Source organism: Antedon bifida, chromosome 4 (genome assembly GCF_963402885.1).
Source record: "Antedon bifida chromosome 4, ecAntBifi1.1, whole genome shotgun sequence".
Taxonomy (NCBI): Eukaryota; Metazoa; Echinodermata; class Crinoidea; order Comatulida; family Antedonidae; genus Antedon; species Antedon bifida.
The window spans coordinates 3383905-3397533 of NC_136229.1; the positions used below are offsets into that span (position 1 = coordinate 3383905).

The 13629-nt window shown below is 33.2% G+C and overlaps 1 protein-coding gene across 2 annotated transcripts in view; it reads right to left on the minus strand.

The window, feature by feature from the left end:
* Positions 1–1030: 1030 nt before the first annotated feature.
* Positions 1031–13629, minus strand: part of LOC144841588 (integrin alpha-6-like) — a 44564-nt gene continuing 31965 nt past the window's right edge. The window contains exons 12-26 of one of the 2 annotated variants that reach the window (XM_078698004.1): positions 12922–13097; positions 12376–12531; positions 11842–11924; positions 10860–10998; positions 10152–10238; positions 9966–10045; positions 9312–9395; positions 8952–9054; positions 8108–8281; positions 7661–7786; positions 7140–7265; positions 6491–6595; positions 6133–6261; positions 5364–5396; positions 1031–4003 (exon numbers count right to left, since the gene is read on the minus strand). In XM_078698004.1, the coding sequence (XP_078554130.1) occupies positions 3878–4003; positions 5364–5396; positions 6133–6261; positions 6491–6595; positions 7140–7265; positions 7661–7786; positions 8108–8281; positions 8952–9054; positions 9312–9395; positions 9966–10045; positions 10152–10238; positions 10860–10998; positions 11842–11924; positions 12376–12531; positions 12922–13097 (1727 nt within the window). In that variant the 3' untranslated portion in view covers positions 1031–3877. The remainder of the gene's footprint in view (positions 4004–5363; positions 5397–6132; positions 6262–6490; positions 6596–7139; positions 7266–7660; positions 7787–8107; positions 8282–8951; positions 9055–9311; positions 9396–9965; positions 10046–10151; positions 10239–10859; positions 10999–11841; positions 11925–12375; positions 12532–12921; positions 13098–13629) is intronic. The other variant, XM_078698005.1, reaches the window with a different exon arrangement.

The following is a 13629-nucleotide window of genomic DNA, read 5'->3' on the forward strand; positions in this document are numbered from 1 at the left end:
TTATAGAGTGGGATGTGGTTCTGTAAATGCGGATGATACGCGAAAAGGAGGAAGAAACAAACAGATAACCCGGATAAAAAGGGGAAAAATAAAAATGATGGCAATGTTCATGTGACAATGATAAATGTTAAGAAAAAAATATGCTAAAAAAAGGAATTGTGTTAAAAAATATATGCTAAAATTATTATGTTAAAAAATGAATATACAGTACTAGAATATGAATTGTGTTATTAAATGAATATGCTAAAATGATTGTTATGAAATGAATTTGCCAAAATATGATTTGTGTTAAGAAATGGCTAAAATTATTATGTTAAGAAATGAACGCAACAGACTTTAATTAAATTTTATTTAATATGATTATGTTAAGAAAGGTATGCCAAATGATTATGTTAAGAAATGAATATGTTTAAGATTAAAAATTAATACGCTAAGTGAATGTGTTAAGAACTTGCCATTTTAAGAGATGTACTGTATACGTTAAGTTATGAATATTATGAAATGAATATATTTTTAGTAATAAAAAAAAACTTTACCTTGATATTATTAACCTTTAAAAAAGGCACACGGTTTAGGCATATTGTTGTAGGCCCTAATGGTTTTATTTGGGGACAACATTAGCTAACATTTATTGACAAATACAGCCACTGCGTACGACACTGAATATACAGTAAATTATTTCAATCTTCCTTAGTTATATTTATATTTCACTTTAGTTGGATACGATTTTCTGTTTTCTTTTGTATTTTTATAAACACCTTTGGGGTGTTTTGATTGCAAAGTAATGTAACACAATGCGATAAAATAGAAGTGTTATTTTTATTAAAACATTTACATACAAAAATCAAATCACAATAAATATTAGATGATTAAATCATATTTTGGTATAACCTTAAATCATAATTGGTATAAATTTGATAGCACTACATAGTACAAAACACACACAAATTCACAATATACATACATTCATTTAGATTTGATGCGGATTCACAATTTTATTCAAGAGTGGGTCTCGATGTGGTAGCGCTAAGGTGGCGCGACACGATGTGGTAGCGCTAGGGTGGCGCGACACGATGTGGTAGCGCTAGGGTGGCGCGACACGATGTGGTAGCGCTAGGGTGGCGCGACACGATGTGGTAGCGCTAGAGTGGCGCGACACGATGTGGTAGCGCTAGGGTGGCGCGACACGATGTGGTAGCGCTAGGGTGGCGCGACACGATGTGGTAGCGCTAGGGTGGCGCGACACGATGTGGTAGCGCTAGGGTGGCGCGACACGACGTGGTAGCGCTAGGGTGGCGCGACACGATGTGGTAGCGCTAGAGTGGCGCGACACGATGTGGGACACCCCTATTCAGGGACAACTTCCCTGGAGGGGAAAACAAGAGGAAAAATACGGTTTTAACACTGTCCAACCCTTTAAAAAAAAACACCCTTATTAAGGGGAAAACATTATGGGGTTCCAAAGTCCCTTTAATAGAGGTTTTACTTTATACAAAATTTAATTTGGTACCGGATCGCCTTTAAGTGCCTTTTACTTTGTAAAAAATGTACACATTAGCAAAACAACACAGTGAATCTGACCTGACCACCGGAAGCAACTCAAATCTATGATACGCCACATTAAAAAATGACCTAAAAAAATTGCAGTATTAAGCTCTTGCATAGACTTACTATCGTACCTATATAACGTTAATGCAATTAAAATCGAAAAAAATGTAAATTCACTAATTCCAGTTATCAACATGAATTAACTGCTTATACAGATAATTTTAAAAAAAACAGACAGTGACTGCCAGCCAGTGTAAATTCTTAAGTCAACTTTAAATTAAACATTTAATACAATTGTTGTCACATCTTCAACATTAATCTATAATACTGTAATGTAATAATAATTAATTTTACATTAGTGATGGTGATTATGACAAGTTTACGATGTTTAATCTGGACTAAACTGTAAAACTATTTTATCTATTTTTTACATCGATATTACTATAATAAAATACTCTTTTTTACAGTATTAAAAATTCTGAAGGAAAATCATGTTAAAACATACATTTTGTATGACAATATAACAACAGCATTCTCTCCTTTCCATCCTACACATTTTCATATCAACACATTTTTATTTTGCAAAGAGTAAAGCTCTATGTACACTATCAAACTAGTTTGACAAAAAAGTGTGATGTGCGCAAATATGGTAGTGATATGACATCATTATGCCCATATATAGGCACACAACATTTTTTTGCCACATAAAGTTTGATAGTGTAGACAGAGCTTTAGCTCTGTATGTGAAGCAGGCTACATACTATTTCTAACCAACAATCTTGGCCAGTCTTAAAGCTCTGTCTACACTGTCAAACTAGGTTGACAAAAAAAGTGTGATGTACTCAAATATGGTAGTGGTATGCCCATATACAGTAGTGATATGACATCATCATGTCCATATTATGGGCACATAACATTTCTTATCACATAAAGTTTGATAGTGTAACATCCTATTCAAATAATACAAACATCTTACAAAATATTGGAGCAGCTTGTTAACTTTGGTACGGATGTTTGAAAGCGTTTTTCCGTGTTACATTGATGTAAAAAATCCATAATAATAATGTTTAATTGTCTCAGGAAATATTTATGCAACAGTATGTTACCTTTGAGTTGTATGTGTGAATCAGGTATAAGTTTTTAGCTACTAGTTACAGGTGGTGTTGTTTATTTATACAGAATTGAGTGTTCTACTTTAAAAGCAGATGATGAATTGTGAAGGAGGTGAAAAGGATTATGATGTCACTATTATATCAAATCTTTACAATCTTTGGTTATCTTACTTTGCTTTAATCTAATTACAATCACTAAAATCATAAGTGACCTTTGACACTAAGTGTGTTCTCACAGTATATTAAATGTTCAAGCTCAATGAGTCACATGGAGTCAACAAATCAACATCTAGATCAATGAGCCATAGGTTTATTGGACCTTATAAATTAAACGATCGAAGGGCCATGTGCTTATGATTTATGGCCTAAACATACAGTATGATCAATGGCTCATAGGGTTAATGATGCATATTATCAATGGCCCATGGAAAATGAGGAATTTATTTAAATAATAATATTATCAATCGCCCATAGGGTCAATGAAGCATATTATCAATGGCCCATGGAAAATGAGGAATTTATTTAAATAATAATATTATCAATCGCCCATAGGGTCAATGAAGCATATTATCAATGGCCCATAGGGTCAATGAAGCATATTATCAATGGCCCATAGGGTCAATGAAGCATATTATCAATGGCCCATAGGGTCAATAAAGCATATCATCAATGGTCCATAGGGTTAATGATGCTTATGATCAATGGCCAATAGGGTCAATGAAGCATATTATCAATGGCCCATAGGGTCAATGAAGCATATTATCAATGGCCCATAGGGTCAATGAAGTATAGTATCAATGGCCCATAGGGTCAATGAAGCATATTATCAATGGCCCATAGGGTCAATAAAGCATATCATCAATGGTCCATAGGGTTAATGATGCTTATGACCAATGGTCAATGAGGAATATTATCAATGGCCCATAGGGTCAATAAGGTATTATCAATGGCCCATATGGTTAATGATACTTATGATCAATTACTAATATGGTCAATAAGGGCCAAAATCCATGACATCCGCTGCAATGTCCTATTATGTTCATTGATGTGTACTATGTTATTTCTCCTAATGGTACACATCATGCGCAAGATTGTGTAACCCATAGCATGGGCTTTAAGAGCTTTACATATGGCAGTAATAATGGTGCTGCATGGTTGTATCTGGATTAATTAATTAAAACTTTAATCTAATTTCACAGCCTAGGTATCTTTTATTACTAAAATCCGCCAGTATAATGTATATCATCTGCCATGTATGTTTTGTCTTTTTTTGCCTTACGACCTGCCTTCTGTTCCACTGTGGCGTACTTATAGTTCATCGTCTTCCTTTCAAAAAATCCACACTGGAAAGAATAATAATAATAAAGAGAACATTTAAAGATAAATAAGGAAAACTATTAATAGCACAAATGACATTTCCTAACCCTAACCCATTTCTGAAAGCATTTTACATTCCAAACAAACTGTTAACACCTACGTCAAAACCAAATCAATAAAGCCGAAAATAATCAAATAATTCCAAAAATGCATATAAATAGATACATACACGGTTATAGAAAATAAAAAAAAACCACAGAAAATAAACATTTGAATTGACAGTGATACAAGTGAAAGCAAAATTCTGCCATACCAACAAGAAATGCACATCACACTCAACATAACATATTTTTTGGCACATTTACTGATGTTGCAGGCAAGTTCTCATTAAGAAATAAACAATAACAATATGCACAAGTTTACTAGGTTACGCTTTGATTACCACAAACAAATACATTAAAGGCAAGTCAAGGTAGTACATTAAATAGAATTTACAACTTTTGCTAAATGTCAAGGATGCATGGAATGATGTTTAGGAAACACCCCAAAATTATATAAACTAAGTCCAACATTTATTTCCCTAGGAGGCAAGAGTCAAAAAATGTTATGGTTACGCAAAGTATTGTAAATGCACTAGTAGTTGGATTTTTCATAGCAACGAATATTTTGATAATTAAAAACTACTACAAAGTAGCTTGGCGTCAGATAGCTAAGATGTTTACGTACTCTGACGCCATCAGAGTATGATGATAATCTGACCAACATTTTGGTACATCACATTCACCTATTGCGAAAAGGGCATTGGAAAAGGTGACATGCCCTGACATACTGATGGTGGCTGTTGTTTGTAATCCAAAATATATTAGTATATAAAAAAATTTAATTTACAACGTTTTATGAAGGAACATAAGGCATGATATATCTGCAGTGCTGATTTGTGGCAGTCATTTTGTTGTGAAAAACACTCTTCTTATATATATTAAATACAGAATGCCTAGTAATAGTAAGGCGTTATTTAGTAGCAATTAATATCAACACAGTCACAGCTGAAAACCACCAAATACATAGAGGTTTACAATAAATGTAGTAATGTGTTTCAATTTTGTCATAGTTAAATAAATACAGGATGCACTAGTAGGCCTAAAGTAGTATGTAATTAATATGTACAGTCACAGCTGAAACTGCCTATTAAGACATAGCGGCGTATAAAAACCAATAAATTCACTGATGTGTTTCAGCGTTGTCATAGTTAAATAGATACATACAGAATGCACTAGTAGGCCTACAGGCCTTATTTAGTAGCAATAAATATGTTCACAGTCAAAAACCAGGTTTACCAAAAAAAAAAGAAACAATCAATTTAGTGTTTGCGACATTTAAACCTACTGGGCAATTGCTGTGACGCTCGAAGAACCCAACCTGTAATAAAATGTAATATGTGTACTCACTTCTTTAAACATTTTCAGAAACAAAGAAGTAATAATTTATGATATTGATAATGATGATGATATTACTATCATCAATACTAGCAAAGTTCCACCGTATTCTTGTTAAAAGCACTGATGTATATGTATATGTACACTTTGCTCACAGTGTGTGCCGGACAATTTGTGAGGAATCGGCCACGCATGCCGCTGAGGAAAATATCTATCGTGTTTAATATTATTTGGCACGCGTGTCATTTTCCTCAAGTGTGCGCCGAACGTGAGCTAATAGCTCACTAAAAAATTCCACTGCGCATGACATGTTCTGATTTATTATAATATGTCAGCGTGTGCCGTATAGCGTAGTAAGTAATTATCCAATCAGAAAATCATGTACTAAAGGCATTTCCTAAAAATGGCACCATTTACCTGTTCATGTTCAACATATTGTTCATCATATAATGAGATTTTACGAGGCGTTGTAAATACTATCTTTATGTGTACATGGATTTTACACATTTATATACATACTTTTCAAAATTCTACCAAATATTATAACATAGTGAAATCCATTTTGTTTAAAATTATGTTCCCAAATTTGTAAAATGTCATCGCTGTTTACTATTTCCCCTCTAACTTAAAACCGATGTACATATAAATATGCAGTACACAGTAATGTTTGTATGCTCTATGTGGTCACTCTGCCAAAAATAATGAAAATCAACTCTTACCTTCCATAGGCAGAGGATAATTAAGATGAGCACAAGAAGTCCTCCAATGACAGCTAATAAAATAATCCACCATTGCAAGGATGGTGTCGTAGGGGATATAGTAAAATCTCTATACACGTCCATTGTTAACTGGAAAAGAAAGTTGTATTTAAATTGTTTGTATTACGAAAATATCAAAAAGAAATCTCATTTCTTTACAAATAGTGAAGCTTCCGTTAGGCTGTAGTGGTGTCCTAACAAAGTCAGTTACAAACTTTACATCTCTTTGTAAATGATCAAATGTGTGACTGATACTCGCACTAGAATCAATCCCATGGCTATAGTACACAATGTATCTATAAAGTTGTTTTGTAGTTACCAATGTCATATCATTGCCAGGTTCCTTTTCTTTTATATATGAACCATTACTAATTCCAACAACTCCATGCACTTGTATTTGCAAAACATCTTCATCCACATAATCCTAGAAAAAAAAGAAAACACTTTACTATAAACCATAACTTAGGACAGGTGTGTGGGATCAGGTGTGTGGGATTAGGTGTGTGGGATCAGGTGTGTGCGATCAGGTGTGTGCGATCAGGTGTGTGCGATCAGGTGTGTGCGATCAGGTGTGTGAGATCAGGTGTGTGAGATCAGGTGTGTGAGATCAGGTGTGTGAGATCAGGTATATGTAACCAGATGTGTGAGATCAGGTGTGTGTGTGAGATCAGGTGTGTGAGATCAGGTGTGTGAGATCAGGTGTGTGAGATCAGGTGTGTTGGACCAGGTGTGTTGGACCAGGTATATGTAACCAGGTTTGTGGAATCAGGTGTGTGGAATCAGGTGTGCGAGATCAGGTGTGTTGGACCAGGTATATGAGACCAGATGTGTGAGACCAGATGTGTGAGACCAGGTGTGTGAGATCAGGTGTGTTGGACCAGGTTGATCTTTGATGTATTTCATCAATAATTTTACTTAATTACAACTTTTTATTATGAGGGGCTTGCAACACTTTTTAAAATACTTACTTCCAAAAATGTACTATTCCACAAACGTGAATTAATAACAATTTTAGTCGATCCGTGGCTTTCTACGTTACTAAAATAACACTTAATTGGAAAACATCTAGCGGTAGGAACTGTGGAATTACATTTCTGAAAATCAAATAATGTTAAATTAATCAGATTTCATTCAAATAATATTTAAAAAACGTATATGAAAAATGTGACATCATTACTACACTACTACTACTACTACAAAGATTATTGGGACAATTAATTTGGGATACTAGTTTCGTTGTCCCTCAAAAGGTCCTATAAACTTTGTCAGTGTCTAAAACACTGTAACTTCATCAGTGTGAACACTGCCTAAGACAAATTATTGCACTGTACAATGTAATACAATAAAATGACAAAACAATACAAACTATTTATTTATGCTGATAATGCCATTTTTAATTAACTGTCTTTGGTACTAAATGAATTAAGGAAATGAGATTTCTGTAAACTATTTTAAAATTTTAAGTACAAAAAAAAACACAATATCTTACAAACTGTAAAGTTTTTTTAGATTGTGCTTGTGGAGTTGGAAGTACTTCGGCCTCTCGTCGTTTTCTGCGTGTTTCTCTGGGAAAGCAGGTTTTTACATTTCCATTGTCATCTTTTCCTCTTGGATGCTGAAACATTTAATTTATTTTTAATAATAATAATTTTAATTAATCGTTTAGTTTAATTAGTTACATATAAAGTATACATTTACATTTATAAAACGTGCATATATTTTTTTATGTTTATTTAAAAATGTTTTTGTTTTTGTAAAATTATAATGAATGAATGGTTGCCTTTTGTATATATCTATATAGGGCTTTTGTTATGAATTTATATTTTCATATTTATTGTAGGTCTACTCTTTACCTTTTTTCTGCTGTGTTCTAATAATTTGGATGTTGAATTTCAATAAATATCAATAATAATATATAATTATGATTTTTTCTTACCGTCAAATTAAGAACATCAACAGAATTTTGTGGCAGAACACAGTAGCTAGATGATCCCCCACTAAGTATCGGCATCTCTGTTAAGTACAGTAACCACTTACCAGACATCGTCTCATATGGAAAGTTGATGGTGACCAAGATTTCTGGAACCTCTACGAGTCCATCATTAATTACCTGGAATATTATTATTTATTATCCTTTATTGACAACTGGGGATAACAGTGTCCAACATGGCATACAAATAGTACGGTACAAGCATGGAAATAGCAATAACAAACTTAGATAATATTTTCACTAACTTTACAGTGATATGAGCAAACAATCAAATTATGTTCAATTTCAAACTACATTTAATATGGTGAAAGCATGATGACTGGATGGTAAAAGGATTGTTTTAAGATTACAGTACACTCAAAAGTACAGTAAATTTGGATTAATAATAAGGTTTATCGCAAAAAGCTTGATTTCGCGAGGAACGTCATTGCACAATGAATGATGGGAATGGTTTTGGAGCAATAGCGCCACTGTAAAATAAAACTTTATATACCGGTGGTTGTGCTATTGCTCACAATTCCTTCCCATCATGCATTGCTCACGCTATTTGCGATAAACCTTATTGGCACCCTATTATTATTATTAGGTTCTATGAGATTATATTGGAGTTGCAACAGCATTAAAAACCATAAAAAATAAAATAAATGAAACATCTAAACGCAAAATTTAAGAAAAAATTAGGATGCCCAGATGCATAAATGTGACCAACCGTACACGAGTATACTAAAAAAACAAGTACACACGGTAAAGGAAGATGATGATAATGGTATGAGTGGGCCAAGCTACTTACTGTCCAATTGTGTTGAACAAAACTTCCGATCATTTTCAAATTCTCCATTGCACATTCACCTCTGACCTGACCACTTACCTCGTACTGTGATTTATCTTTAGTACTAAATAAAAAAAATTTACTTAATTAAAACAGGAATCCTGTTCATATTTTTTGTCAGCAAGTTAAATTTACAAAGTGTTCAAAGCTTCGGGTCTATGGAACACAGTATCTCTAGTTATTATTATTATAATATCATTTTCAGCATAATAGTGATAATCTATCCTATGATTCTAATCACACCAATCATTATCATCAGCATGATTACTATGATTATAAGTTATATAATTGTATTTAGTCAATAAATAAATATCTATTTACTATTCCAGTTTTAAATCTGTCTGACTTTCCACCACTGCTGTTAAAAATTTATGGTTATTAGCTGGGTTCTGGTCATCTGTTTCGCTAAAAAAAGAGAGAAACTTTTCAATTAATATAGTAAAATAAAATTAACAAAATTAGAATTTTTTTTGAAAATAAATTGGGTGAAGGATAACAGAATCTGATAACATAATTACTTATGTTAAGCTCTGTCTACACTATCAAACTTTATGTGACAAAAAATGTGATGTGTCCATATATGGACATGATGTCATATCACCACCATATTTAAGCATATCACTACCATATTTAAGTGTATCACTACCATATTAAGTATATCACTACCATATTTGGGCACATCACAATTTTTTTGTCAAACTAGTTCGATAGTGTAGACAGAGTTTTAAGATTAAAATGACAAACAAGGCTCCAAATCATTCTACTACTTTTCTCTTCTCCAACAGTTCCTCCACATGTCAATGGAAGATCCAGGATATTGAAATAGAGGTTGGGAACTAAAAATGGTAAAACTAAAGCTCTGTCTACACTATCAAACTAGTTTGACAACAAAATTATATTGTCCATATATGGACAAAATGATGTCATATTGACAAGAGTGAACTTACTTTTAAATTATATTCAATAAAAACTTACGTGGTTGCTGTGATGTTAAAATCAAGGGAGCCTTGATTTGCTTTAATTTCTTTATTTGTAAAAGTTAAAGTTGTCATTTTCTGTAAAATGTAAAAAAAAATAAATAAAAAATTACCAGTACTAGTATTTATTTATTTACTAGAATATATTTTTTGGTTACAAAACAAAGAAATTGTGTGGACCAACCTGATCTTTCTCTTCAAATGGATTTCCAAGATGGCATTTTATAATGGCCGAATTATCTTCATCTTGCTTACAGATACCTGATGAGTCCTGAGAACAAATATACATATTTAGGAACTTAAAACATAGAATTTATGCCATTCAATTAAATGTATATTTAGAATAATAAAAAAGCTCTAAAATTTAAGCTTTTGTTCACCAAACCTTGATTTTCTATTCATACATTTTGCCATATTTATATAAATAATTACATTTTAACTACATTTTTACTATCCGCCTTCCCACAATGCCGGCAGGATCACCACTGTCTAGTGGCTCTCCATGCCTTCATAGTTTGGTTTTTTAGTAGATTAGATTCATGTTTTAAGTTGGCTACAAGATCAAACTTTATGTGACAAAACAAGGCCATATACATGGCTGGAGTCACGTGCGCAAATTTGAGTTAGTGTTTACCAACCGACCGACCAACCAACCAACCGACCGACATAGTGAGCTGTAGAGTCGCGTTTGCACATGACTAAAAATGTCCCATATATGGACATGAGGATGTCATATCACTACCATATTTGGGAATATCACTACCATATTTGGGTAGACTTTAAACTAGTTTGATAGCATAGACAGAGCTTTAGAATTGTTATATCTTTTCAACATCCAAAACTGAATTGATATATATTTGCTATATATCTCTGTTGGTTAAAAAATACCTACCGAATCAAAATCCAATATATCTGTTTTTTCAATTATCACCTCAGCAAAATAAGCATCTTCGAGCAAGTTATCAACATTCAGTTTCATATTTATTTTTGACTGTACTCCGTAAGTAAAGATTGGTAACCCATCACGACCTCTGTAAAATGAATTGTAAATATACAACATAACATGTATATAACATACCCAAAGAAACCCTGGTTCGGGAAAAAAATGATTGGTAAGCATTTCTTGTAAAAACTCATCTGAACTGGCTGGAGAGAGGCCTACATCAAGGCCAAAAGTCAATAATGGAACTATACCCAAGGATATGCCCATTTGTGAAATCGGACCTAAAGTAGTGGGTGGGATTATACCGGAGGATATATGGTACAAGGGTTCAGACTCTGTCACTAACTGTTTTCCAATACTGTTTATATAGCAGATGTAGAGGTACTGCATTAAACTAGACAGCTGCAGATGAATGAGCGCCGTTTTGTGGCAGCTGAACGATTTTGGTCACCATCTTGGAAAATTGGAAGCTAATCGGGTGGCTACTGGGAAAAAGTCAATTAGTAGGAGAAGGAGCCTCATGCTAAGTTTGGCAATTGTGTCCACCGACGATACACCACCTGACAAAGGAACGCTTAGGGAAGAAGAAAGTTTTTTGTGCACAGTTCAACAGAGTAGGCTGTTTTTCCCCGCCACATTTACATTTTCAGAAGATTATTGTTGTTTTTGTCACAATACTACACTTACTGCTCAATATAATGTTGTAAAATGTTACAGTAGTGTGGAAAAAATTAATTAATTAAATCATATATTGCTTTCTTTACTTGGTAAGTGATTTTAAGATCTGTCTACACTATCAAACCAGTTTGTCAAAAAATGTGTGATGTGCCCAAATATGGTAGTGATATGACATCATCATGTCCATATATGGGCACATCACATTTTTTTTCTCACATAAAGTTTTATAGTGTAGACAGGGCTTAATACATACATTGGTAAATCCAGGGAGGCATTAACTCTCAAATCTGTTATACAAACACCGTCATCTTGATCGCATCTTTTTTTAAATTTAACCTGCAAAAACAATAATTTGTAAAAAAACTGATTGATGCTCTCCGCTCTGTGGACATAATATTGTTTGTTAGAAGAATTTTGGTCCAAGTCGGCCCTAAGCCATCACAGTCAAAGTTTGACTTGAGTTGCAGTGGGGCACGAGTTAATGCGGGACCAACTTGACTTTGGCCGAGATGCTTTAGGGACAACTTGACCGGAACGTTCGTATTCACTTTCTACTCTAGGAAAATGCTTAGTACATAATATTTTTATTAGAGAAGGAACGTTCACTGTAGACTTGTACATGGTAATTAGGCCCAAAGAAATTGTCCGTATTCCAACCAAAAAACCTATTATTGACAAAAATGAAAACAATACTTTAAAACGTCAATATACAACTCCTTTCCAATTAAGTTCACATATTGGCAATTTAATTTTAAAAACTTTTACAAATATTCTTTTGAGGCCTTACCGAGGTAACGTTTGTCTCAATTGTGTGTGGGTCTAGAATAGCAAAATGTGATAGAGTTGGCACTTCTTCTCCAGGCTCTGGCATAGTTGCGTTGACCTTTGGCAGGCTAACGGTTGCACGGATAACAATCGATGAAAAAATGTCATCATAAGGTTTCTTTAAACAACAAAAACATTTTATATATTATTTATTTATTTATTAAAACATATTTAGGCAGGATAACATAATTCAGAAAAGAAAAGATCACAACATTTCACAAAATTGGATATGGATTGTTTGTACAGCGGAATACTGTTAACATGTTCTAATCTAGTAGTCTCGGGGTCGGGGTTTTAAAAATAAAATCGTCAATACTGCCCTCTATTTTGTTTGTTTACATAGCGACAATCATTAGAATCATTTTAATTGATAATATTTTTAATTTAATAATTCTTTTCAAAATTCTCAAGAAGTCTTATAATGTTTTATTTATACTATTTATTATTTTTCCGGAGGGGCGTCAACTCCAGAGTTTTGCTTTTGGTGTGAAAGGGGTATAATATCTACCTCAAAGACTAATACGTATTCTTCAGTTGTAACATCTCTTTCTGCACCAGGAAGCACAACTCTCGTTTTTAATGTGTGTAATGGCTGGCCATCTTCTTGGGTCTTTCTAAACGATACGCGAGAAGATTTGCCTTCCTTTACTCTATCAACATCAGCTTCCAAAAGAAGATCAACATCTAAAAAAGTATAAAGTTTAATTAATTGATTGAGCCAAATTTGACCCTTGAGTGAATTTCATACGGCTTGTAAAGAGCTACTGCTTAAAAATGTATTGTCCCCCAAAAACATGAAAAATGCTGATTAATAAAATCAGACTTTAAATAGGCCATTTTGCAGTTTTAATAAAGTTTTTCATTTCAGTAAAAAGAATAACAAATACAAAAATTATTTCACTTATAAAAAGATAAAATAAACATTTAATTTCAACCAAAGAAAAACATTGTCTGACAAGACAATTTAATTATTTTTTGCTTTAAATTACATTTTTTTCAGGTAAATAATTTTTTTTCGCTCTAGTTTTTGGTCAAAGTGAATAATTATTATGTGACATTTTTTTAGGGGGACAATATATCTTTAAAACAAATGTTAAATATAAATGTATGGTTAAAAAGATGATAATGTCATTAGGGTTCCTGCTCCCCTATTGGATTACCGTATTTATTCGAATAAATGCCCTTTATTCAAGAGAGGCGTTTATTTTTTGGGGGT